The 26,276-nt window shown below is 42.8% G+C and overlaps 5 protein-coding genes across 7 annotated transcripts; 2 read left to right on the top strand and 3 right to left on the bottom strand.

Annotated features, from left to right (window-relative positions):
* Positions 1-1,706: 1,706 nt before the first annotated feature.
* On the bottom strand, positions 1,707-8,746 carry wdr54 (WD repeat domain 54). Of its 2 annotated transcripts, XR_008832406.1 has the most exons (10): positions 8,009-8,746; positions 7,217-7,279; positions 6,939-7,005; positions 6,457-6,513; positions 6,230-6,357; positions 5,991-6,091; positions 5,583-5,745; positions 5,319-5,393; positions 3,763-5,180; positions 1,707-3,678 (listed from the first exon to the last, which is right to left on the bottom strand). XR_008832406.1 is itself a non-coding variant. In XM_056419808.1 (9 exons), the coding sequence occupies exons 1-9, from the start codon at positions 8,231-8,233 to the stop codon at positions 5,049-5,051; spliced, it is 1,011 nt and encodes a 336-aa protein (XP_056275783.1). In that variant the 5' UTR covers positions 8,234-8,746; the 3' UTR covers positions 1,707-5,048. The 2 variants fall into 2 exon arrangements, 1 of the variants encoding a protein (XP_056275783.1); XM_056419808.1 differs by having other exon boundaries at positions 1,707-5,180.
* A 69-nt stretch (positions 8,747-8,815) lies between these two features.
* LOC130197234 (uncharacterized protein C2orf81 homolog) lies at positions 8,816-11,823 on the top strand. Of its 2 annotated transcripts, XM_056419806.1 has the most exons (4): positions 8,816-8,895; positions 9,820-10,054; positions 10,227-10,433; positions 10,531-11,823. In XM_056419806.1, the coding sequence occupies exons 2-4, from the start codon at positions 9,833-9,835 to the stop codon at positions 11,329-11,331; spliced, it is 1,230 nt and encodes a 409-aa protein (XP_056275781.1). In that variant the 5' UTR covers positions 8,816-8,895; positions 9,820-9,832; the 3' UTR covers positions 11,332-11,823. The 2 variants fall into 2 exon arrangements, with proteins under 2 accessions (XP_056275781.1, XP_056275782.1); XM_056419807.1 differs by lacking the exon at positions 8,816-8,895 and having other exon boundaries at positions 9,636-10,054.
* Positions 11,824-12,305: 482 nt separating this feature from the next.
* LOC130196975 (nucleolar protein 6-like) lies at positions 12,306-25,959 on the top strand. Its single transcript, XM_056419415.1, has 26 exons — positions 12,306-12,395; positions 13,118-13,333; positions 13,448-13,564; positions 13,699-13,878; positions 14,006-14,174; positions 14,316-14,450; positions 14,533-14,696; positions 14,819-14,939; positions 15,101-15,159; positions 15,249-15,350; positions 15,695-15,810; positions 16,165-16,342; positions 16,535-16,657; positions 17,116-17,264; positions 20,326-20,401; positions 20,707-20,847; positions 21,012-21,129; positions 21,394-21,548; positions 21,704-21,867; positions 22,097-22,249; positions 22,363-22,460; positions 22,623-22,747; positions 23,949-24,038; positions 24,150-24,350; positions 25,359-25,460; positions 25,636-25,959. Exons 2-26 carry the CDS (start codon positions 13,118-13,120, stop codon positions 25,783-25,785), a joined length of 3,402 nt encoding a protein of 1,133 aa, XP_056275390.1. The 5' UTR covers positions 12,306-12,395; the 3' UTR covers positions 25,786-25,959.
* Positions 17,626-20,078, bottom strand: LOC130196976 (E3 SUMO-protein ligase ZBED1-like). The gene is made up of 2 exons (XM_056419416.1): positions 18,572-20,078; positions 17,626-18,470 (listed from the first exon to the last, which is right to left on the bottom strand). The coding sequence occupies exons 1-2, from the start codon at positions 20,066-20,068 to the stop codon at positions 17,922-17,924; spliced, it is 2,046 nt and encodes a 681-aa protein (XP_056275391.1). The 5' UTR covers positions 20,069-20,078; the 3' UTR covers positions 17,626-17,921.
* LOC130196977 (cocaine- and amphetamine-regulated transcript protein-like) lies at positions 22,806-23,942 on the bottom strand. Its single transcript, XM_056419417.1, has 2 exons — positions 23,084-23,942; positions 22,806-22,985 (listed from the first exon to the last, which is right to left on the bottom strand). Exons 1-2 carry the CDS (start codon positions 23,254-23,256, stop codon positions 22,904-22,906), a joined length of 255 nt encoding a protein of 84 aa, XP_056275392.1. The 5' UTR covers positions 23,257-23,942; the 3' UTR covers positions 22,806-22,903.
* Positions 25,960-26,276: the final 317 nt, after the last annotated feature.

Genomic DNA, 26,276 nt, shown 5'->3' with positions numbered 1-26,276 from the left:
CCGACTTAATTTGAAAGATTGTCTCGAAAATGAATCCATCATCATTTGAATGGTGAATTTTGCACATATGGCCACATACACACATAGGCATAAACACACACAATAACACACACTCCCAACGTCAGCACATCAACGTCGTCAGAGAATCCAAACAGTGCTTAGTGCTAGGCAACCATGCCGTCCCAGTGCAGATGGCGGGGTCTGATCATGTTTATTTTACTCTAATCTGATGCACTTAAGTCCCATTGCCTACCCATGCTGTCGAAATGACGGTACTAGGGGTATAGTCGGGTGTGTGTGTGTCTGTGTGTGTGTCTGTCAGCATGGACCAACTGACCGCTTCTGTAAAATAGACTACCCTCACATTTACTAACATATTTTACCCTCGGGGTCAATTTGACCCCAGCAATTAAAACCTCCAGAAAATTATTAGAATTAATATTGTTTCCCAAGTTTAAGTGTGAGGTACTTTATGTTTGTTTGTTGACTACCTAAATAGCCCTTTAAATATATTAAAAAGTTGATATTTCTTATATGTTTGACACAGTGAAAAACAGCCTGGGGTCAAATTGACCCCAAGGAACACCGACATTAAACATTGAATGGGGTCAAATTGACCCTAAAGGTAACAGGAGGGTTAAACAGTTAGTGTACATATATTCCTGTATATACTTCCCATTTTTTAACAACTTAAATGACATCATCGATAAACCAATCAGTCGTGTAGTCAAGGATTGCCTCATGTCCTCTGTGTTGATTCTCAGTGATGTATTTCTGCCATCTCTAGCATTCAATGCAACAGCGTGGTGCTTTCATATCTTTCCACATGGCTCATCAACACATACATGTTAGAGACCTCAAATATAAAATGTGTTAATTGTCAAATCTTTTAATGGATTCCAAAATAATGTCAACCAGATCTGACATCATGATTGATTTATTTTTGTTTTCACCAGTGGAGCCTTGACTTTCTTTCAGAGAATTTTTTGAATAATGTGAGTCAGTAGGTACTGTATGTTAAGATATTCCCACAAATCAGAAGCCATGTGTGGGTTTTCGATTGTAAAGATGCACTGTGGCTTTGGCGGTGGGCGGGTTGGCATGGCCTAACTATAATATAGCAATAAAACAGAGCTAAACTAGTTCACTGCTATCAACCAATCTCCATCATCGGTGCATGTTTGCAGACTAGATGAGCTCTCTAAGTCCTTACGCCACTTCAGTCACTCCACATTCCAACAATCATAATCACAGATATCTACACACCCTTCTTTGATCTCTTCAACCTGTTCCACCTGAACAGATTGTGCTGCATACCATTTGACTTTGTCACTCGCGTATAATTATTAAAGGACATATGAAAACAATAATTGATTGTCACCATCCTTAACTACCCACTCCTCCTCTCTACCTCCATCTGCCTGATGGATCATCGAGGTCTGGATCGTGGAATATGCCGACTACCAACTATTCATACACTCTGTCATATTCATTCATTGTGTTGTTCCTGTGTTTTAATTTGTGTGTAATGATTCCTTCTGGTCACATGACATCTATTACACCTGTCCAACCTGGAGAGGGATCCTCCTCTGTTCTCTCCTCAAGGGTTCTTCCCTTTTTTCCCCTGAAGGGTTGTTTGGGAGTTGTTCCTGATCCGATGTGAGGTCAAAGGTCAGGGATGTCTATGTGTACAGATTGTAAAGCACTCTGAGACACATTTTTTATTTGTGAAAATGGGCTATACAAATAAACTGAATTGAATTGAATATGAAAACAATAATTGATTGTCACCATCCTTAACTAATGCAAATATGACAAGACGGCCCCAATTCAACACATTTTTTAAGATAACTCAATCAAATGACAGCATGAAAACAACATGTGAAAAGGGGGGCTTAAATCTGTGGCTCCGCTTGGCTTCAGTTTCATCTAGTTTCTTTGGTTTTCCTGATTTGATTCACTAGCCTCACTGTTCTTGGTATTTTCTTTGCTGCAGCAGCTGTTTTCAGCAAAAAACTCGAAAAATTCCCCCAATGCTTCCTGTTCATAAAACAGAGTGGAGAATGTGGCAGCTAAAGGGACAGAGATTTCCCTCAGGAGTTGGTAGATACCAACAACATACAGTTGCTGAAATAGAATGATAAGTGGACTTGGAAATGTCTGATCATTGCAAATGATATTTGACCTAGTTCTGGATAGCACCTGTGTGTCTGTACATCTGTCAGTCAGCAGCGACAGTTTTTTTAGGTCTGTCAGTGTATGTTACTGACATGGGAAGGAAGGGGTCCTTCTCATTTCAATGTGTTTTAAAAGGAAGATCTATTTATACAGCATGTCTCCAGGAGCTGGTTTCCTGGTTGCCTCGTCAGAGAGCTATAGTCTGTCTGTGGCAGCAGGCTGGAGGGGCTTTAGGCTCTTCATCCCCCGTGGTGAGGCTCCATCCCAGTAGGTTTAGCAACACAGGCCCAGGCAGCTGCCACAAGGCTGGATGGGCATTGGATGAATTGCTCTTCCTCCACCAGAATAATGATTAAACATTCAAAAAACAACCTGAAATATGTTCATGTTGGGGTGTACAAGCACACCTACAGAAACCTGCCACACCCACCAACACATATGGTCAAAACTGGTCCTGATGGATGAACCTGTCTTGTGGAAGGGTGTTTGACGATCTGGGCTTCGTCGGTACCCACGTACAGCTTTCCTCTGAACCAATGTGTCTTGTTGGCTAATCTGCTTTAATTAGTAAAAATGTAAGACTTTGACAAAAGGCCAGTGCCTTAATCAAGCCATTATGACTTCTCAGCGAGCGTGTGTTTATCTGAGATATTAAAGTGAAACGTGACATGACTCGGGGCTTTTCATTGAAGGTCTCACGTCACTCTCATTAATAAAATATTTCCATTGTGGGGAATAGGATAATGAATGTTGCTCAACCACCATTATGTCTTGACGCACAAGCATGTACACACTTGCACACTTACACAGCCAAAATAGATTCATGTCTGAACAGTTTATTTAAGGTCTGTACTCCCCAACTTTATGTGCTCAGCTGTGTGTAACACCTAAGAGCCGACTATTGGAGCAGTCCACAGCATGAGCGGCCCCGCGGCTGTGTGCGGGACCAGAGCGTCGCACAGAACTATTGACTTAGGTAGTAACAAGGTCTAAATTACTGCTGTTGTTTGTCTCCATGTCTTTCTGTGTAAAGCGATGTTTTATTCCCTTTCTCTACTCTCGGCCCTTGCTTTAACAGCCTCTTGTACTCTGCTCTGTAATTCCTCTGCTCTTCCAATCCTTTACTTATTTCATGTATCACTTTTGACCAACCTTTTCCTCCTTCATTACTGTTCCAGTTAGTTATGTAATCTCAGTGTCCCTGTCATTTGGGACCTCATATTGATAGTCTAGACCTCCACTGACCCTCTCCAGCCGGGATAGTTAGCTATATCCCCCCCCCCCAACCCTAGGCAGCTGGGAGACATGACACAATAAGACATACTGAAAATTATTGATTTCATGAAGACTATGTCCGTGCATGTTTATGATGGACAATTGACGAGACCAGCGGCATTGACATGGCTATCATCTGGTACCTACCAAATTTGAGTTACATAACCTGCCTTGTGTGTGGGTTCAAAACAGTCTTGTCAGTTGATGTTATGTGACCAGTGTTACCTGCAAACCAGAAAAGATTAGAACTCAGGGATTTAATACACGCTTAGCCCTAAACTGACAAATAGCACACAATTCCTTGCTGACCTGATTCTCCTGTCATCATAAGATGGGTTGGATTCCAATACCTGGTTGCCTTAAAACGAGAAACACTCACATGACCTGTGATAAACAAGACCAGTTTTTACAACTGAGTTGGCAAGATTTGATTTCCAGTGAAGGCATACTGTATGCAGCCCGTCTCAACAGACCCGGAAATAAAATGTCTCTATTGTATGTTGCTCTTGCACAAAAACGAAGAACAAGGATAATGGTGGTGAGTAGGTTGTACTTGTTTTCAATGAAGGCCTTTCTAGTTCTTCAAGTTATTTTAATTTTGTTTAAAACCTCTTTCCTAAGGCGTAACCAGAAAGCAAGGGTGACGAATGCATCACAGACACAGTTGGAAAAAAACACTCTTGCTTCAGATATAGATGTCTTGGACTGTAAAGAAAATAATAATAAAACAACAAATACATAAAAGTACAAATATAATTATCCATTGAAGTCTGTCACATGCTATAGATCGCAGACATGACTGAACAAGAGACGATGCATATGAGGCCATCCTGCTGACTGCTGCGATTACATAACACCATGTCACTTTACCTTGCCCTCTTTGTCCCTATATGCTCTTCTACATATATTGCTCTTTTTTCATTTATCTATTCTATCATTTCAGTTGTATTAATGATATACCTCTTATCTACATCATATATTGATTTTACTTATCTTATCTGAGTAATTAGCCAACACAATGAACACATAATGTTTATGAACTCCCTGGTCTGTGTCTTGTGTTCGGCACACAGTAGCCAACCGCGATGTGGAGTTTCTCGAATAATCAGCCTCCAGCCTTGAACCTTTGAGGCAACCCCTCTCTGTCATTTAGTGAAATCTGTTATAGTATAGTATACTATACTCTCATTGCCCTGCTCAAAATAGTTGACCCATAACCCCATCTGTTGGTGCATTTGTGAAGTGCAAATTTACGACCAAGACGTAGCTGCTTTGTTGACAAACTTTACTGATACAGCTGCTTGTAACAATAATTATGTCAGAAGGAATAATAGAATAATCTATAACTTGTTAAAGCTACTTTTATAGACACATAAACATGTATATGTATTTTTAAAAACTTTTTAATAATGTTGTTATATGCCATCTCCTTCCAGCCTTGTTGATACGTAAACAATGCTTCTCTCTAAAAAAGACCCCTTTCCTTGCAGAATCTCAACATGGGCCTTTCACGGCCCTTTTGACTCTCCTCCCTGCATCATGCTGTCTTTTCAGAAACACTCCAATACATTAAATGCACATTCACATACGTGGTGTTATGACTGTGCGTAACGAATAATCTCACAAAGGTCATATCCTGTCACTGCAAAGGCATAACCATTGGCGTCACAGAACTTGGCGCCACAGATTTGCGTGTCCGTCACACACTCATTGAGCAAATGGGCAATCTAAAAGGAAATGAGGAAAACAAAACAGTCAGGGTCATAGTAAGAGAAAGTTAAATCTGGAGGAACCCACCATAAATCGGGCCTTGATTCTGAAACCTATTAGGAAAACAAGTTTTGCATTCTGTTAAGTCCAAGTACCTCCACGCTTTGGCTCTCTGGGGTCATTATCAGTTGCCACACCCTGACCAGGGAGTCCTCAGCAGCAGACAGCAGCTACATCAAAAGCCAAAGGTGAGAGATATGCCAGATACAGATGTATTTGAGATACACTTGTACATGCTTCGAGCTAAATAAACATATTATTTATTATTATTGACTGTCTTTAGCTAGAAAATCAATGAATCCCTTTTTCGTGTCATCTGTGTTTGTCACTTTTGAAAATATATTTGGTTTATAACTCACCAGCCCAGAAGAGGGAGCAATGTCCAGCGAGTATATCCAGCGAGCATGGGCGTTGACCTCAGCATGCAGGATTCCCGTCACCGCCTCATAGAGACGGATCTGGCCTGTGCCGTAACCGGCCACCACTGTACCTTTCCACAACTTCACCGATGAGCAGCTAATACTGAGAGCAGATGGAGGATGATTGCCATCAGTGAATTAAGGGGAAAGATGATGGACAAATTAGAGGTAGGAGGGGAAATGATAACGAAACAAATGACAGTAGAACGTCACGCGGTGTAGAGGAGATACGTACAGCAAGGCATGAAACATAAGAGGAGTTTAAGAGTGGCGATGACAGAGTTTTAACAGAGGTCACTCTGTAAGTACATAACAACTGACAAAACTAGAATATAAAAAACATCTTACTCAAAGCCAGGGATATGGTTGAGTAACTTAAATTCCTCCCCAGACTTCCACACACAAAGGTTGCCCCCATCATCTGCACTGACCAGATCAGCTATGCACACCTGAGGAAAGGGAGACAGCAACCGATTGGATTATATATTATATTTGTGAATGAATATATATATATATATATAGCTAACCCATGTAAAAAAAGGTTGAAATAGACAGCAGACAATGTGTCCTGCACACAAACACCATACCTCGCCGCCACAGCATTCTGAGGCCATGTCAGTGATGGACTCCTTGTGCCCCTCCAGGACATCCGACAAGGTAATATTACTGCCTTTACTGGGAACATCAAATACTAGAATTGCACCAGTTGAAATGCCTAGAGAGAGAGAGAGAGAGAGAGAGAGAAAGCAACACGGACCGTCCAGCGTTGCCCTGTATTTTGAATATACATAAATGTATTCCACCTACTACTTACCCACACATATAAAACTCTCGCACACTGCTGCTATTCCTCGAGCAAACACGGCTTGAGCTGGGACACAAAAAAATGTCTGTGAGTGCAATACATTTGATAAGGAAACTTAAAAAATATTGATATTTTCCTCTCACACACAAAGCAGAATTGCTAAAATATGCATATGAACATGTGTGTAAATATGCAGGCAAAAAAGTAAATAGGTGTAGATGCCAAGGATAATTTATTTCCTTTTAATAATCAGGTCCTCCCAGTGTGTTTTGTGTTTGTGTTATGAGGATCAACAACACTGGCATCTTGCTGGGAACAAGAGAGTAAACTTCTGTCATAATTTATTGTATGATAATCACACTGTATCATATGTTATTGTATTGCATTATTTAATGTATTGCATATTTTTTAAGTTTTCATGGAAATGATTGAGACAGGACATCTTTGTGTGTCTCCATTTGCAGCAAATCCAGTTTAGATTTACACTTTACCTGTTGTTGTTTCTGGAATGTCGAGGGCATGCCAGTACACCATGATGGAGCCATCAGACTCATACATCTAAGACAATGGATTTATATAATGTGAAAATAAAAGGCTGCAAAAACACATACATGTATGTATCTTTTCACATTTTAAAAACACTCATTGACAGTCCAGACACGAAGGCTTGTTACAACCACCGCGACTATAAGTATACAAGTTGCAGAAGCAGCAGTGCTTCTTCCAAATGTGATGAGTGCCGATGAAGAGCAGACAGACACAAACTTACCTGGATGCCTTTCTGAGAGGTCACAACCAGCAGATCACGAGAGGGCAGAGAGCAAAAAGCTGCCTGTTACAAGGAAAAACACAGGATTCATTTGACTATTACGATGCAGAGAAATGCAGATAGAACAAAGCAAAAGACAAATACAACACAATGTTGAAATTATTAATTGTATATGTGCCAACAACCTATTAAAGACGATGGAAAACATTGTTAGAAGCTTTTTTAACTCTTTGTGATGTGGTACTTTTTTTGTTTAAGCACCGAATTCAAACATATTATTACAGAATATATTTAAGAGTGATTATGTGTTTATTTGTTCATACTTCCAAGAAAGCTTGTCTGCAGATGTCATACTTTAGCCACTGACTTTACCTGAATTATGACAAGTTGATCTCAGTGTATATTACACATACACATATATATATATATATATATATATATATATATATACACATATATATATATACATATATATAATGTGTATATATACAAGTTGATCTCAGTGTATATATATATATATATATATATATATATATATATATACAACACACAGCAGTAGATCGCTGGAGATCCTGGCAAACTCGGCACTTTACTCAGCACTTTACTTTTCCCCTGTATATTTAGTATTTAGTATTACGTTTTTGTTAGTATTTTGTTTTGTGTTTTATATTTATTTTCATTGATGCTCTGATTTTTGAAATGTCCTCACTGTCGGACAAATAAAGGAATATCATATCATATTAATAACGTTTTTCTTGCACTATATGTATACATGGGGCATCCCTTCCTGACCTGCATGATGAGAGACGTGCTCGTGGCGACATTGGGCTCCTTGGACTGCAGCTGGCGGTGGGAGTAGTTGAGTCCGTCCCAGGAGGCGCTCACCATGTTGACCACGTTAGCGTGGACCACCGTAAAGTAGGTGAGGCGCCGCGGGGCGATGCGCAGCGCGCCCAGGTTGTTGTACAGCGCCGAGGCGCTGTTCTTGATCTGGATGCTTTTCTCCTTGTGATACATGTCGCGCTACCTTCTCTTAGCAGCACAGCCTGTTGAAGTCACAGGAATGGATCTGGTGTTGCTGGTGTTACGGTTTAAGAGGCGACCGTGTTAACTGGCGACGTTGAACCAACCGCTGTGGCCGTAGTTACAGACAGCAGTTGAATATAGGAACATAACACGTACCGCTAGCTGCCCTCGTGAACATCACATTGTTTGATTTGTATCGTAGATTCTATTAGGTATATGGGAGCGGTTGACACTTCATTTAGGCTACTAAATGAAACCAAGCGGCATTAGCGAAAACAGCTATACGTGAAAAGTCGTCAGTTAACAGGGTCGCCTGTTAAACCGTAACACCACTCTCGAGGTCTGGTGGAATACGATTAGAAGTGAAGCGAATTACGATCAGTTACGATCGGTGCAGCATTAGCAGCTAAAGCTGACCGCAGTAACGTTTCAGAGCTCGCCGTTAGTTGTCAACCGTTAAGCTTTAGCTAAAGGGGATAAAGCTCTGTTCTAGCTTCTTGTTGGCGACGAGATTACCTCCGGGTGGTCTGCAGCCATAAGACAACGCCGCTTCTGCGTATGACGTCATACTTGTGCGTCCTCGGTTGCTCAGCAACCGTGGACTACACGGAAAAAAGGGGGTACGAAGAAGAGTTTCTGGTAAAGCTGTAAACGTCAGTGGTGATTTATTTTATAAGAAGCCACTTTTACTGTGTGTATACATTTTAACCATGTTTAATACACGTCAGCCTACCTCAATATAAACAATGCACATGTAGCCATAATGTTAATGTTAACGGTCATATCTCACGTTACGGGAGCTAATGCTAACAGTTGACACCATAACGCTCACTAACGTTGGATGTTTTATAACCTAATGTGATTCGTTTAGGTCAAATAAATATGGGACACATCAACAACACTTGACATTATAAACCGCTACGATATCTTAGGCTAGCATAGCTGAACACGTAATATGTTTTCATTAGAGTCTACAATTAATTAATATAACGTTATGCTGGAATGTGATAGCTATATCCACGGTGACTTCACTGCGAAATGTTTCTATCAATCCATTTACACATGACCTAAAGTCTAAACTAGCTAAGACATTTCAGAAGTTCCAATGGTTCAACTTGTCACTTGTTGTAGACTTGCTAATATATTTTTAAAAACATCGGATTTAAGGACTTCACACACATTTTAGTTACGCATTTAGTCTGTGCCTCTCACACATTGTTGTCCAAATTCTCACGTCATTTAATGTTCAAATTCTGAAAGGAATCACTGTTAACACGATGATTGCGTGCATATGTAAATTGTTCCCTGAAATGATTGAGGGCATTATATCTTTATATTAAAATATACCCACGGAGAAATGAAAGCGGTCGAGTGTGATCACTACCACCAGAGGGTGGTAATGTTCGCCATGTTACATTTTAACAACAACATGCAAACTGATGGGGACTGACACGTTGTTCCATGTTAAACTAGTGTTGTTTTCACGAATTATATCAACGGCTTCATCATCATAAACATGTTTTTTTTAACTTGACACCATGTTTTTTCCCCTTACTTTTTTGTATATTTAAAACCAGCCTCTGAACCAAGATGCCCCGCTCTGCAACCAAGTCTCAAGCTGACAAGCGCAATAGGTCGTCTGTTCGAGTGACTCCACTTCCGACGCAAGACGATATCATCCCTGGTCGCTTAACTCGGGCCCAATGGACGGACATGTTGATGGAGGATGCAGATGAGACGGTGGGGGAGATCATGGAGGAACTGATGACCAAAGTCGTGGAAGGTTGTTTAAAAGTGTACATTGAGAGACAGGTAAAACTGTGAAAAGGCAAGATGAGTTTGATTTTGATTTCACTTCAACGTGAACATCATCTCACTGATTGACACGCAGGGAGAAACCGATAAAATCACTGATCTTTTCTGTGATTCATTTCAACCTCACGTATGTACAACATACATGATTTTACTTGTCTTTTCACTCAAGATACCAGCTTTCTCCACATCCTGGGCCAAGAACTACCTCATACAGATTCTAGAGCGCCAAATCCTGTGCCCAAATGAAGGGGGAGAACCAAAGGAAGTATATAAAATAGAAGACTCAGAGCCTGTGCCAGTAACTTCAGATCCCTGGCTTCAAGGATGTGTACTCGTTGTAAATGCTCCCAGTCGACCTCACCCCGCCTCACAACAGGTACTCTGAATGTGTCTCCTCTGCAAGTCTCTTCTTTAGATTTCAACCGAGAAGTTATCTGTATCCATATCGATGTGTCTGTATTTGTTTGTAACAGGAGGATGACGATGGTCAGGTCCCGGGACAAACAGAGCCAGGAGCCAACCGGCGATGTCATATTATGGCCCGAAGAAAAAGCTCTCCAAAGCAATCTGAAAAGGAAACAAGTCCCAGTATGCCGGTCAGTTCCGAGTGCCATGAAGCGCTTAGTCCTCGCCCTCCACCAAAAATTGAACGAAAGAAAAAGCAGTGGGTTCATTTACCGCCAGTTCCAAGCAAATTACTTCCGCGTCTATCGTGTTCAGCAGAGAAAAGGGATGTGGATGTAGAGGGACACAATTCTATACATTCTCTACACAACCACACAACTGGATCGTCGTATCATCGCAAGACCGACCGACCGACACAAAAGCTCGATCCCTCCTGCTTGCCTCGACACTGCGTCTTTCCTCAGTACGAGATTGTGGATGACGACGACACAAAACCTAACTCCAAGAAACCAAGTGGACTATCCACACGAGAGCCGAGACATAGCGAGCAGCGAACTGATTGCACGGTAACCTCACTGACGCAACGACCCAGCTCAGGTGTCTGGCTGAAGACGTTGTCCCCCTCTAGACAGAGAAAGGACAGGATGTTGTCCTCTGGGTCTCTGAGACTCGACACGATGGTTTTCGCCAAGGGTGTTTCTCTCTTGGATTCTCAAGAAGTTGGAATTAACACTCATAAATGCAACCCTCCGACAAAGTCTACCAAGCCGAGGCCGACACGAAGTGATGTTGCCGAGCCAATGTTGTCAGTTGATCAGGTTACCACAGATCCACCACCTCAAGTAACCCGTTTGTTTCAGTCCAAGTGAAATGTAGTGATAGCATTACTGCGGCTGTATTAAGACCAGACTTAAAATATCCTTCTAATACAAGTCATTGTGTACCCTGTAGGCTTAAAACTATTTATGAATGTTGTGAGATATACTGTGCACATATTTAAAATTATACTGAAAATAATGTATTTGTTGCCGTTGCTTCGATATTCTATCAATAGATAATTATAGAAATCTATAGATAAGTGCCTCACAGCATATAGCAAACATATCTCATATCCCACCTGAGGAGACGCCTCTGTAATCTCAATAACTGGAGAGTGATGGCCTTCGATCATCACAACAAGAAAAGGACCTCCGCTGTGCCATGGAAGCAAAAAGGCAACACAGAAAGGAGAGAACCACCATAAAAACCGCAAATACCTGCGAGTCTGCGACACACTTCAACAGACCCTGTGGATCCAAGACTGACTGTCATGTTCGACTGAGTGATTCCTATAAAGATGCTTTTACAAATAAATGTGCCATCATATAGTAGATGTAGTCCGTTCATGTTTGTAGGTATGCTAAATGAGTTCCTATTATTTGGTCTACCTTATGTATATCAATGAGGGCAGGCTAAATAACAAACTAAATCTCAACTATATAACTTTCATGAAGGGACAATTGATCATCAGACTGCATGCACACCAATAATAATATGCAGCTGCTGCAAACATTTGGCAAAGATGTGAAGGAATTTAAAAGAACAATATATTACAGTGAACAGGAATAAATAAACGTGTTTTTACTCCATGAGCATTTTCAGTGGCTTCAGAGAGCACCAATCGCACGGGAGACTGCGTGTGCAACCTACCTTGTTAAAGCCGGTCGGGAAGGCGGGTCAAGAAGCAGCGAACCAATCACCGTTCGCCCCCGCGGCTTCTCCACCAATCAGGGACATGTTTCCTGCGGCAGCACGTTAGACTGACCCGTTGCACATGTGAGAGCAGTGAAGGAAAAGTGTTGATCAAAATTTCACAAACTATCGGAATTATCATCATATTGAAGGCATATTCGACGTGAAAAATAAGCTGACAGTTACTGAGGACACAGCAGAGGTAAGACTGGCGACATGTTTTATGATTTTTGTTGCTTACCGACTTAGTGCATGGGGCAGTTGCTCAACACGGTTGTTGCTTACATGCGTTGCTACAATTTGGCAATTTCACACTACATTGGTGAGACTTTGCTTAATGTCTACATTACATTACATTCCATGTCATTTAGCAGACGCTTTTATCCAAAGCGACTTACAATAAGTGCATTTCAACCTAGAGTATAAACTAAGAACAACAAGAATACAGGAAGTAACATTTCCTCAACATAGTCGAACTACAAAAGTACCATAAGTAAGAAAGTACCATAAGTAAGAGAGGACCATAAGTAAGTGCTATTTAATTGCCACTGAAGTGCAAATCTGTGTTACTTCAGAGAAACTGAATGTACAGCAGATACCATCAGTAATACTTTTAATGCATAGATAATTGTTCGACAAATACGAGAGCATAACGTCTCTTTAGTAACCAAGGATTTATATAATGTGCTGATTATTTGATATCATACACGTAATAAATGGTATGATATGATATTCCTTTATTTGTCCCACAGTGGGGACATTTCAAAAATCACAGCAGCGGTGCACATCAGAACATCAATGAAAATAAATTTAAAACACAATACTAAATACTAAATATATAGGGGGTAAATAAAGTAAAATGAAGTAAATTACATGTTAAAAGTGGAATTAACTGCTAACACAGGTTTTGTTTTATTTTTACAGATGATTCCCTCAGAGAGTCGCGCGTCGGAGGAGAAAAACAAGGCTCCTGTAAAAGCGAAAAGGAGCAAACCTGAGATGTCTGGAGGGGACGAGGACGAGGTCTACCACCCGGTGAAGCTGTCCCGGAGTGATCTGTACAGACCTCCGACAGCAGAGGAGCTAAACCAGCTGAAAGAGACGGAAAGCCTGTTTCACTGCAGCCTGCTCAAAATGCAGGTGAGACGTGAAAAGGAATGGGGTTATGCCTTAAATTCAGCTTGTTGTCCCATATCAACAATCACACACTTTCACAAATACAAGTACATATCTGTAATCTATCACCAATTATAGATGGAAGAGCTGCTGAAAGAGGTCGCCCTGAGTGAGCGTAGGAAACGGCAAATAGATTCCTTCATTCAGGCCGTCACCAAGCTGCTCCAGACCGTACCGAATTCCTCAGACGTTGAGGTGTGTAGTACTTTACTATTAAGAAACGGCTTCATGATTGGGCAGCGAACCTCAATCATATGCTTTCATATTTCCACAAATTCCCACATATAAACCTGTAACCACGTTTTTCCAATGAATCTCTCTGTGTTCAGTTGAGTGACCTGTCATGGCTGACAAGTGCAGTTAAGGTCCCTTTTCTCCTGGTGCCCAACACAACAAAAGGCAAGTTCCACATGGCACCGCCTGCTTCTGTTGATCTGATTGGCAGCTACCCTCTGGGCACCTGCACCAAACCACGCATCATGGTCGACCTGGCTGTCACAATCCCAGCTGTGAGTCACCTGCATCTTTTATTTATTTCAATACCACACTTAAAAGCCTTGAGAGCAATGTGACGATACATACATGAGTTTTTAAGAGATTTGTGTGTCTTCTGTCTGCTCATCCTTGTGTTATTAGGATGTGCTCCACCAAAAGGACGTCTTGAACCAGAGGTATCCGAGGAAAAGGGCTCTCTACCTGGCCGGTCTGGCCCAGTGTTTCGCATCTTCTTCTGACATCGGGAGCATGCGTTACTCCTGTCTGCATGGCAACAGACTTCGACCCATTCTGCTGCTCACGCCTCCAGGTAATTACCTTTTAATAACCATCACATTGTACAAAAACTGCCATCCTTCAAGAGCATTGTATTTGTGGTATGCAATTAATTTTCTTTGCATCTGCTGGTTTTGGTAATGATTGTAATTTGTTGTGACGTCCCATATTTCAGGTAAAGACTCTTCCAGCTTCACCTTGCGTATCCATGTCTGTCCGCCTCCTGGATTCTTCAAGCCCAGCCGTTTCAACCCACAGAGGAATAATATCCGGACAGAGTGGTACAGCGGTGTGCAGAACTCCCAATGTGGTAAGATTGGTCTTCGAAACACCTCTATTCTTCAAATTATTATCGAATATTAAAGACCATTTCTATTATTTCCTTGTTGCAGAGAGCGGCGAGCCCCCCACTCCGCATTACAATAGCTCTGTTCTGGGGGATTTACTGCCCAGGGCTCACCTGCAGTTTCTTTCTGCGGTCAGCTCCCAGTGCTCAGCTTTTGCTGATGGAGTGGCTTTGCTCAAAGTCTGGCTTCGTCAAAGAGAGCTCGACCAGGTAGGAGGCTTGAAATAGTTCTTTACTTCTTTTGCTTACAGAGCTTACTTTCTTTTAACATTTTATTATTTACTAAGCTTTATCTCATCTCGCCGCTGTATTGCTCTCTCAATGTGTTCTAGGGAACTGGTTGTTTTAATGGCTTCCTGGCTTCGATGTTGTTGGCTTACCTTCTGACCACTCACAGAATCAGTAACTCCATGACAGCCTATCAGCTGCTTCGAAACAGCTTGAACTTCCTGGGTAAGAACATTTTAAATCCACTAAACCAGTTTTTTTTAATTAAAAATAAAATAAAGGTAATGTGTAACACACTTTTATATATGGAAGTTGACTGTACAAACATTTGTTTATCACCTTTTTGAATATCTTGCATCTTACCCACCTCTAATTAAAACCCTCAGCATCTACAGACCTGACAGTGAATGGAATTAGCCTGGCCAGAGACCCTGACTCTACAGCTGTGAGTGTCTATATATGTTCAAGTAGTTTCTTCACACTTTGGTTTCCCTCCTAATTTAATCCTTATGTCTCCTTTTCTTTTTCCTGCAGCCATCTCTTGCAGAGTTCCACAGTGCTTTTCAGGTTGTGTTTGTTGACCCGTCAGGACATCTCAACATGTGTACTGACATAACTGCTTGCACCTACAAACAGGTAAATACTGTTTCCGACCCCTTCCGACGACACCTTGAATAAAAACAGATTCGCATTTCAGTGAAACTTGGATGCCACTTACTTGTGGTATTTTTGTAGTTTGGCTTTCTTGAAGAAACGTTATTTTCTTGATTCTTGTTGTTCTGAGTTTGTACTCGTGGTTGAATGCACTTATTTATTGTGAGTCGCTTTGGATAAAAGCATCTGCTAAATGTTGTAATGTCATATAGTAATGTAGAAATGTAATGTACTGTAAAAGTATTGCGATGTTTGTTCAAACGAGATTATTTTTACACTGGTGATCTTAAGCCGCAGGTTTTGATCGTTCAATAATTGTTTCTCAGCTGCAGCACGAGGCGACTCTATCGATGCAGTTCTGGGACAACCCTACGGTGGATGGCTTCCACAGCCTCCTCATGACACCCAAACCCATGATAAGGACAAGCGACCACGTATTCCAGTACGGCTCTCTTCATCAGCTAATGCACCGAAAACACAACATTGAATCCCGTGCTTGTGTTATGTTCTACATAAGCAGCTTAGTTCTGCACTTACTCTTTAAGACGCATACTTTTCCACTTTGCAAGTGTTTATTTTGCCTTTACAGATTCCGGCTACGTAGCGTTTCTAAAGTTTATCATACATAATCACTGTCAGAATCCTAAATGCCAGGTAATAAATGGGATACCGGAAAAAGAAAAACACATCCGACTGCTAGCCTGACATCACAATAGTTATTTTTTCTTTCAGAACAAATCTCTTTCACTTTGTCTTTGACTTCCCATTGTCATCCTGCTTTCCATCTCCCACTCAGGTTATGTGAGCTGGTGAAGCTTCAGTCCAGCTGCAAGAAAATGAATCTCCTCGGTGAGCTGATGGACCACAGTGGAAATTATGTCCACACCGCACTCCCTTTTATTTTGTCACTGCTTCAGCGGGGACTGGGCCAAAGGATTCACCTCCTCACCCACTCCCTCTCACCTGACCCTGAGGTAGGAAAGCTTTACATGCAGAGGTTACCCCTCATTTAATCAGCGCTATTAATGCAACTATAACGGTATGGGTTTTGACTCCAACCACCTTGAAATGGTCTTGCAAAGAGTCAGAAATGAATACGTACCTATGATTAACAATCTTACGCTCACTGAATTTGTTGAACTCGTTCAATTTTGATTTCATCACAGTGGTCTGTTGAGAGCGAAGCCCCAAAACACAAAGATCAACCTCCTCTGGCCTTTGGTTTGCGCTTCAATCCGGAGCTGGCATTCTCTGTCCTGGAACGAGGCCCAGCTGCAGAAAGCCCCAAGGTGACCTCACCGCTCTCCTTCCATTGCATGCATGTAGCGTGTCTGTTTTCCCATTGAGGTTAAAGATGCAAAGTAACTTAAACTTAACTGTACTTAATTTGTGTATTCAAAGTTCTACAAAAAAGGATCACGTTCATACTAACTACTTGCCACTACTTGCTCGTGTATTTGATTCGAGAAGTCCTTAAATGCAAATATTCACATAGGCTTAATCGAATGATTGTAAAACAAATAAAAAATGTAATACTTTTGTATTATCGTAACACATGTTGCATTTATAAAATTATTACACTTTAATTTTTTATATTGCTGTCTTTTATACTTTTAAAACGCTTTTCTCGTGACATACCACATGACTGTACATAATGGGTAAAACAGTTTGTGTTAGTTTGTTTGACTTGTTTCCTGAGCATGTATTGTGTTATGGATCAACAATAACAACGGCGGTCTTCTGCTAGGCGGCTGAGTTCCGTCAGCTGTGGGGTTCTCGCTCCGAGCTGCGTCGCTTCCAGGACAGTTCGATCACCGAGGCTGTGCTGTGGGATGGAGAGAGCATATGCCAGAAGAGGCTGGTGCCCAGGCAGATCATCGCACACCTGCTACAGCTGTATGTATTTCATCTTATCATACTGAGGCACGACAGATATCACGATAATATTATACAGTGTTAGTTTGGTTGATGAGTTTCCAGCTGTATTGATACACATATTTAGTATGCTACCATGGTAACAAATGAACAAACGAGAGATTTTTCTTCCGTATTGTTTTTAACTCATTCTATCCTGATTTGTAGACTATAAATCTAAATATAAGGTAACAGCTGTGTTGAGGTAAAGGTTAAACTGTTTGGTGCCTCCACCAGGTACTGAAATGCGATTCATGCTGAAAACCAACGATTTGTAGTGACAGTGTGTTTACTCAGAGATTGCTGACATAATGTTACTATTTACTCACTGTCCACCATCAAGTCAGGTGTTGAGGCAAATCCCTGTGTTTTAATGTTGAAAACTACATTTAGGTATAGTTGACAGCAGCTCAGCTTTTTGTTGATTTTAAAATAAAATAAAAAATGGTATTCACATCAGCATATGCCACACGTCAACAGTGGAAGAGTAGCTGCCATCTTCCTCACCCTCTTTCTTGTCACGTCCAATCAAGGTGTCCACCTGACCTGCACCTACCGCCTCTCGCTCCTCTCAGTAACCCTTTATCTTTTCCTATTATTGTTGGTATGGGAAGTCAGAGTGAACGTCTATCATACAAGTTATGCATTTCTGTTTACAAAGATCATCATGTCGACATGCTCTGGGCTCATTCTCGTTCGCATTGTTGCAAATGTTTGTCCAGCCTCTGACAATAAAGTCGGCAGCGATACCCCGGGTACACACAAATAGTGCCTCGCCAGAGTGGCCAATTTGGGGAATCTTGGTCCGTTTAGCCTCCACCATTCAAGAGGGTTTATGTCCAGTGACGGTGCGATGTCTCTCAAGTAGTAATCTACCTGCGCTTCAGAGTCTGTGGCGTAGTAGGAACTGTAGTTGTCTCCTAGGAGCAACATCATGGTGTTCTTGGTGTCACTTCTCAGTCGTGAGGGCATTGCCACCTGGCTGACATCGGGCGTGACCTGGATCTCCTGCGGTTCATCCTTTGGGCCCACTGTAGTCGTCATCCCGTCTAGTTTTGAAACCAGTTCGTGCAGTTTAACCTTTGCAGCCAGTCTTCCTGTTGGTGTCAGGAAACTGAGATGTTTGTGACGGGGGTCCAGCATCGAGGCAATCAGAGCCGGTTTGGAGGCGAGGTCATGAGAGTCGACCTGCAAACAGGAACATAAAATTAATAGTTTTGTAAAAAAAAAAGGATGTTGTTTAGCAGTATAAGTGTCAGTGAAAGCACACATTTAAGGTTTATGCCTACCTCCATGTGATTTCTTAGTGAATCCTGAACTTTCAGCTTGAACTCAGAGACTTGTTCAACATCGTTCTCTTTTGGACCAAGGTGGGTCTGAATGAGGCTGAATGTGATTGGGTAAATGTTTGAAATGGACACTTCTGTTTCTGCAGATATGATGGTTGTTGCCCACTTCAGCGTTGCCAACACAGGCGTGAAATTCTCAATTATTTGCCAGCAATCATCTTCAATCTCAAGGGTTTGGGCTTCCTGTTTGTTGGTGACTGTGCGATCAGAGAGCACAGCTTTGATTGCCCACCGTTGCTCTAGTAACCGTTCAAACATATCGCAGATGGTGTCCCATCTAGCTGTGCACGACTCGATAAGCTTGTGCTGCGGCAAGCACATCTGAACTCGCTTCTGCTCCAAGGCTTGACTCGCCAGCGAACTGCGGTTGAAGTGCTTGACCAGTTTCCCTGCGGCGACAACGATGTGGACGAGATCCTCGCTCAGCCCGTCGCTGACCGCTCGCTGCAGCGTCGTGGCGAAGCAAGCGGCGTAGTCCCAGGCGACGCGGACGAGCGCGCGGGGCGGCGAGACGTCCCGCGCGTTATGAACGCACGCGGTCACTTTCCCAGCAATGCCCCAGGCCTGCACCGTGGTCAGAAGCCTCTCCGCGACGCCGTCTGTCGTCGCGTGGCTCTCCAGCGGCGGCAGCGTGTGCGTCTGCAGCACGGCCGACCTCCCCTGCCAGTCCTCCGTGATGAACGAACAGAACACCGTCATGTACCTCTGGGATGGGAGGGCCGTCCACAAGTCGGCGGTGAGCGCCACTTTCTCCACTTTACCCAGCTGCACAACCAGCTCCTCCACCTTCTCTTGGAAGTGGCCTTCGACGAGGCGTCTGATCGCAGCGGCTGACGGGATTTTATAATTGGGCACGGTTTGTGCGAGGAGCTCACGAAAACCATCGCCGCTAACCACGTCCATGGGAAGCATGTCCTTCTCGATCATCCTGGAGATGAGTTCAGTGACCTCTGCGTGCGTCGCCCCCGACCCGCCGTCCGTGGGCGTCGTGTCGGGGTGCTTGTTCTTGATGTGGTACATCATGCTGGTGGTGCTGCTCCTGTACTTGAGCTTCGTGTCGCACATCGTGCAGTGCACCTCGTCGTCTACTTTGATGAAGATGTCCCACACCGAGCTCCTCTTCAGGCGCTTCTTCTCCCCGAAGTCCCGCTCGGAGAGGGCGGTCGTGGCGCTGACGTTGGGGGACATGACGGCGACCTGCGCCGCGTCCGGATGAGCGGCACTCCGCTCCTCCTCCTCGGTGCACTGCACGGTGCAGATCACCGGCTTCTCGTCCTCGTCCGACGGCGGGTGCTGCCGGCTCATGTGGCTCATCATGGAGCTGGTGGCTCCGCCGCAGTACTTCAGCGTGGCGTCGCATTTCATGCAGCGGACGAAGTTGCCCACTTGTTCAAAACAGTCCCACACGGAGCTCCGTCTCCGGCTCGTGCGCTTCATTGTTGGCTGAAGTGCGTGTATATAGACGATAGTTATATATAGCTTGCATGCCTATTGCAATAATTACGTTAGCACGCTAGCTAATGCTAGCGCCGACTGTCGTCGCGAAACATAACGGTATTTTGGGTGATAAAAAAAGCCAATTTGATAACAGTTTCACGTCGGTATATGCAATGACTGAAAACTATTGAGGCAAAGTGCGTAATTTGTTGAAGCCTCTTCTTTATAAAGAAAATGATGTGTTTATTATCCACCAGGCATGCAGATATCCCCGAGTCCTGCATGCGATATGTGGGGGCGATGGTGGATGACGTCATCAAAAGGGGAAGTGAGGTAATGCCAAATCGTTGCGATTCTTTTTTGGATTTATTCTTAATATCAAATCACAAATAAAGTCAATGCGATTCATTTTAAAAGAAATAATGCAGTTTTTATTAATGTGTTGGAAATATTCTTCTGTGGAAACCCAACATCTTTTTTTGTGTTCCCTGTTGGGATTTAATTAATGTCATTTATATTATGTACTTTATGGCCTGTATTGTTGTTATTATTGTTATTATTATTATTATTACATACAAATAATAAAAACGGTCTATGATTATGTGTAGCATATGCTTGATGTGTAGTGTGCTCTTCAGGTGCCTAGTACTGGAGACGAGGAGAGTTTGCTTGTGGTTCAGTCCTATGATGACCTGAGTAGAAAACTGTGGAGGCTGGAAGGACTGCCTCTCGCCATCACAGCAGTGCAAGGAGCCCACCCTGCACTTAGATACACACAGGTAAAGAATCTTGTTCTTAACAGGTAACTGCTCTTATTATTGCACTGATAAGTACTAGCAGTATTGGTAAAATGTAATTAAAGTTGCATAATTTTAAACATCACTACAATGTGTCATGTGTTTTTACTTATTGACAGTTCTAACTTTTCATCTGTGCCGTGCAGGTCTTTCCCCCTGTGCCACTGAAGGTGGACTATTCCTTCTTTGACAGAGAAAAGACTTCCAGATCATTGGTGCCAATGGAAGGCAAACCGTGCCCTGCTTATATCACCCCGATCACAGGTAGACACTAACCACCAGCAACGTGTTAAGATGATGTTAACGCTTGTTTATTTCTGCACTGTCCGCCGTAGTAAAATGTTTGAATAATTTACACCATCTCTGAAGCATAACATCCCGAGATTTCTGTAATGTACCTAGTGATTTTAAGGTTGCTAAATGACTGAGTGACAACTCATGTATTCAAAGCCAGAACATTACACACAAATGAAACGACACGATCATTTAGTTATTCAAACTGCTATCACTGGGGACCCTGCTTTGCAGTGATTTGCCACATGGAAGGGAGTGGAAAGTGGCCTCACGATCGCCTCGCCATCCGCCACATCCGAGCTGCCTTCCACATCTGCCTGGGAGAGTTACTCAAGAAGCATCATCAATATACATGCAGGCCCTGCCCCACTCACCTAGATGTCTGGAAGGTACATTGTTTCGTTACTTTACACTTGACTGTTTTGTTTTGGGGGTTTTTCCTAATTATCGTCATATTCGGCAAATTGTTGGCAGTGTTTTTTTCCGTCAGTTTACAGTATCCTTTTTATTATTCTGTTTTAATTCCATTTTCCTATGCATCCAGGATGGCTTGGTTTTCCGCATCCAGGTGGCCTACCATCGCGAGCCTCAGGTGCTGAGGGAGAGTGTGAATGCCCAGGGGCTGCTGATCGTGAGGGACAACGAGGAGGCTCAGGCTCTGGAGATGGCCACCATTCACAAGCCTCTACTTACCAGCACATTGCATGGGTAACACAAACCTAAAACATCTGTGTTTGTGTGAGAAAGCAGGGTTGTAGGTTTCCCTCTGTCCTTCTTTTGCTGTTATAAAATGTAAAGACAATAGTTTTTGGTCATATCGTCCTACTTTCTTCAACCTTTGTCGCAGCATTTTTGTCTTTTTTTTCCTGTTTCTTCATTGTTTTGCTTGCCCTGCATGCACGGTTTCCTCACCGCATGTATTTCATCCCGTTTATAGGCTCCAGCAGCAGCACCAATGTTTCGGGGGAGCGTGTCGCCTGGCCAAGCGCTGGCTGGGGGCTCAGCTCTTCAGCGAGGACATCACAGAGGACACAGCAGACCTGCTGGTGGCCTCGCTGTTCCTGCAGCCTGCACCCTTTACTCCTCCGGGGTAACTACCGCGACTACTTTTTAAAAATCTGTCCACCTCATCAGACTCATCTATGGACCAAATATTTTGCATCTTACCCCTTTTACATTAAATGTCATTTCTGTCTTCGTCAGTTCTCCTCAGGTGGGCTTGCTTCGTTTCCTTCACCTTCTCTCCTCCTTTGACTGGAGGAACAACCCGCTGGTAGTCAACCTCAACAACCAGCTGGCAGGCAAGCACACTCTCGCGCACCCCTTTCCCCCCTGGGTCACAAAAACAAATCCCCACCTGGCCTGATTTTATACACACACCCAACATGCTTTAACATCTTGCTCATATGGTTCACTGTTTCAACTCCAAGTGTGATTGTTGTTCACCTCTCTGTCACACGCAGCCACCGACTACACGGAGATCAAGAACGACTTCATGGCCTCCAGGGAGTCTCTGCCCGTCTTGTTTCTAGCTACGCCTAAAGACAAGAAACAATCCCTCTGGACCAAGCGAGCACCGAGTGTACAGGTCAGCTGACACACAACTCGCACAACTACACATTTAATAGAATGGGTATTTTGTTGTTAATTTGTGAGAATCAGAAACAACGGTGTAGAAAAGAATTGCATGTTCTCGGCAGAGAGCAGTCGCGTCGTTTCTTCTGCAACCTTTCCGTAACCTTTCCTATTCCGTAACCTTTCCTATTCTGGAACCTTTCCTTGGTGCTCCCTGGTCTCCTGGATCACACAGAAAAGATATTACACCAATTAAACAGTAAAGTATGATATTGGTTAATGAGAATATATAAACCTATCTCTCGAAACTATTCACGTGATTGATGTCATGAATTGAGATTATTACAAATAGAGTTGTTGCATAACTGGAAATTGATTGTTCCGAAGTCTTTCCAAAATTCCATGTAAATCGTTGATCTGGAAATGAAACGCGTAACGTATTACTTTAGTAGTGATTAGAATAAAGTCAGAATTTGAAATAATAAAAAACATTCTGAAGAATTTCCAAAAGCGACACTTCATTTTATTGCTGTCCTCAAAGTGAAATAAATAAAGTATTTAGTTTAGTGTTCCTCTGTTTGGATGTGACCGTGGCTGTGAAAGAGTCCCGTGGCACGCCCATGGTGACCCACATCCGCTTTACTGTGCTCCCTCACCCCCCCGACGAGCATAAACTGAGCCTCTCCCATGATCCTGCTGCATAACGGTGGCGGAGAACAGGAACCGCGTGACGTCCTGACAGCGACGTCATTGTTGCCTCATCGCAACGTTCAGGATGAATTTACCGTATCTGGTTGCTCAGGTTGCGTACACAAGTCTCTTCTTGAATTCACATCAACCTAAATGTTGTTTCAAAACAAAGACCTGAGGCGAGTGACTGATCCTGGCTCAGTGAGTCTTTGGTAGTTGTCTCCATGTCTCTGAACGACCACTTTGTGATCGAGTGAGTCTCTTTACTCTCTAAATGTACACGATGCTTGCTATCAACACAATGCCTACGTGACCTTAGCTCTCTGCTGGCATGACGATGTGTTTGAATTTCAAAAGGTATGAATTCAAGTTTTGTGTCTGCAATTGTTGGTCATATTTAATGTGTTCTGGAAAGTTGGTAATTGGAAATTGTAGTGCTAATTGAACGATTGTGCAACCACAATAGGGGTCTTCATATTGTATTATATGACATTAAATGTTGTACTTTGGTTGTGTGTCTTCAGATGCTGCTGCGTGTGGTGATGGTGGCTGCAGAGAGTCTGAAGTTACTGGAGCATCAGCTGATGGACGGAGACCAGATACAAGATGTCAGGGTGAGGACAAAGCACAAACTCATGTTCTATTGTCTTCATCGATGCTCCACAGTCTGAATGAATTATTATTCACTATTTCAGCTTTTTGATGCGTTGTCTGTGTTTGTGCAGGTGGTCATGCGCGCTCCTCTGGATGCCTACGATGTGCTGATTCACCTGAACCCAAGGCAGGTTCCCCTGCTCTCTCAGGCAGTGGACCCTCCCATTGTCACCTTCAACAGGGGCCTCATGGCTGGCAACGTGGCCCAGTCCAGAGGGGCCCTGCCGGTCATCGACTACAACCCCGTGACCCTCTACCTGGCAGAGCTCAGAGTGAGTCTTACACTTCAGGTTCATAGGCAGGTGTGATATCAATCACGTCTTGTTGACACAGGATGTGAGGAAAGCGGTGCAGCAGGATTTGCACAATGCAAGTTGCAGCGTGGCGGCTCGGGCCCCGAAGCGTGTTCTGTCTGACGTCCAGCAGCTTCCTGAGAATATCAAATTCAGAGCAGAACAATTTCAAGATTGCATTTACATTGTCCACAAAGCAGTTTTTTCTAGAAATAACTGCAGGGTAAAAGGTTCGCTCATGCACAGTTGGGACATGTCCGTACTATTATTTTTGGAGGACAAAATGGTCCCAGACAATATTTGAGCGAATGAGCAAAACAATACAAACTAGAACGGGCACTCGGTAGAGCGCATACCTTCGCATATCACAAGATTGGGCTTTGAATTATGAACATGTTGGCATTAGTTGCATGCCAATTGGATAAAAATTGACCGTGCTATGGTAAAAAGAAGATGTTGACCTTTCCATGACCTTGACCTTTGACCCGATTGATCCAAAAATCTAATCAAATGGTCCCCGGATAATAACCAATCATCCCACCAAATTTCATGCGATTCGGTTTAAAACTTTTTTTGTTCTGCGAGGAACACGCATATAAATAAATAAATGAATACACGGCGATCAAAACATAACCTTCTGCATTTTCAATGCGAAGGTAATGATAAGATATGGTGTCAAACTATTTATATACACAGTGTTGGACAATATTGTGTTTTCATCTCATGTTTTTAGAGGTTTTCTTTAATATCTATAAATGAGGATGATTTCCTCGGGGCACTGCGCTCCAGAGTTGACCACAGGTGTCCGGAGCATAAAGTCTGGCCCTTTCCTCCGTGTTTTCTGTTAGTTTCAGTTTTTATAGGGTCGGTAGAATTTGTCCATTATATCACACATTTCCCCCCCAATATTATGACTTTATTCTCTGTATCTAGAGAACGTTCACGACGTTTTGAACAGGAGCATCAATTAATCCAATTCATTTTCAGGATGCTTTCGGAGAGCTCGCCCTCTTCTTCTGTGATCCTCATGGCGGAACCGTGATCGCAGTTTTATGGAAGCCAAAGGCCTTCCTCCCAGTGCCCTTCAAGGTAAGGCCTAAGTTATGCCCTCCATCTAAAATCACGTCTGTAGGACAGAAGCCTTCTGCATAGCCAACAGCTTCCTTGTGTTGCGTCACGTGTCTCCTTCACTTCCATCCTTCTCATTTCACTCATCAACATCCATCACTCTGACCTCCATGTTTTCTGTTTCCCCTCATGACAGACATCGTATATGTCTGCTCGGAGAGTGGAGGTGACTGGGGAGGAAGCGAATACCATTCCCAACGTCGAAGCAATCCTGGAGGACTTCCGGGTCTTGGGAAAGGGCTTGATCAAGTCAGTGGAAGCCAGGACTGAGAAGTGGTCAGTTTAGACGTGTCGTTTTCACCGTGTACATTTCATTGTGAAACGGAACAACGGGGAAATTAATGGATTTTCAGAGACATTTGTGTTAACAATATTATCAGTTAATAATGTGTTTTAAAGATAAGCCACATGTTTGTCTTGGCGAAGCTGCATCTTGTTTAATAAATGCATATGTACTTTTGATTTGATTTTTTTTTAAATATATATATATGATTCTTTCCATCAGTAGATGAAATTGAGAAAAGGACTTGGTAGAGTTTTTATTGCATGGCTCGGACTGGACTTTTAATGTACAAATTATCATCTTTAAATTCCAAATTCATTCTTTCGATTACAGGAGAGCTGAACAGATTAATTAGAAAATGAATCAGCAACCAGTATAATTATAGGTTAAAAATTAATATACAAACAAAATTCCGCTTCTCAAATGTGAAGATTTGCTGCCGCTTATTTTTTATTGGCGCAAACTGAATATTTTTAGACCTGGACTGTTGACGA

This window comes from Pseudoliparis swirei, chromosome 7, assembly GCF_029220125.1.
Source record: "Pseudoliparis swirei isolate HS2019 ecotype Mariana Trench chromosome 7, NWPU_hadal_v1, whole genome shotgun sequence".
NCBI classification, from domain to species: domain Eukaryota; kingdom Metazoa; phylum Chordata; class Actinopteri; order Perciformes; family Liparidae; genus Pseudoliparis; species Pseudoliparis swirei.
Note: the sequence above shows the minus strand (reverse complement) of the source record. Positions and strands in the feature narration are given on the sequence as shown.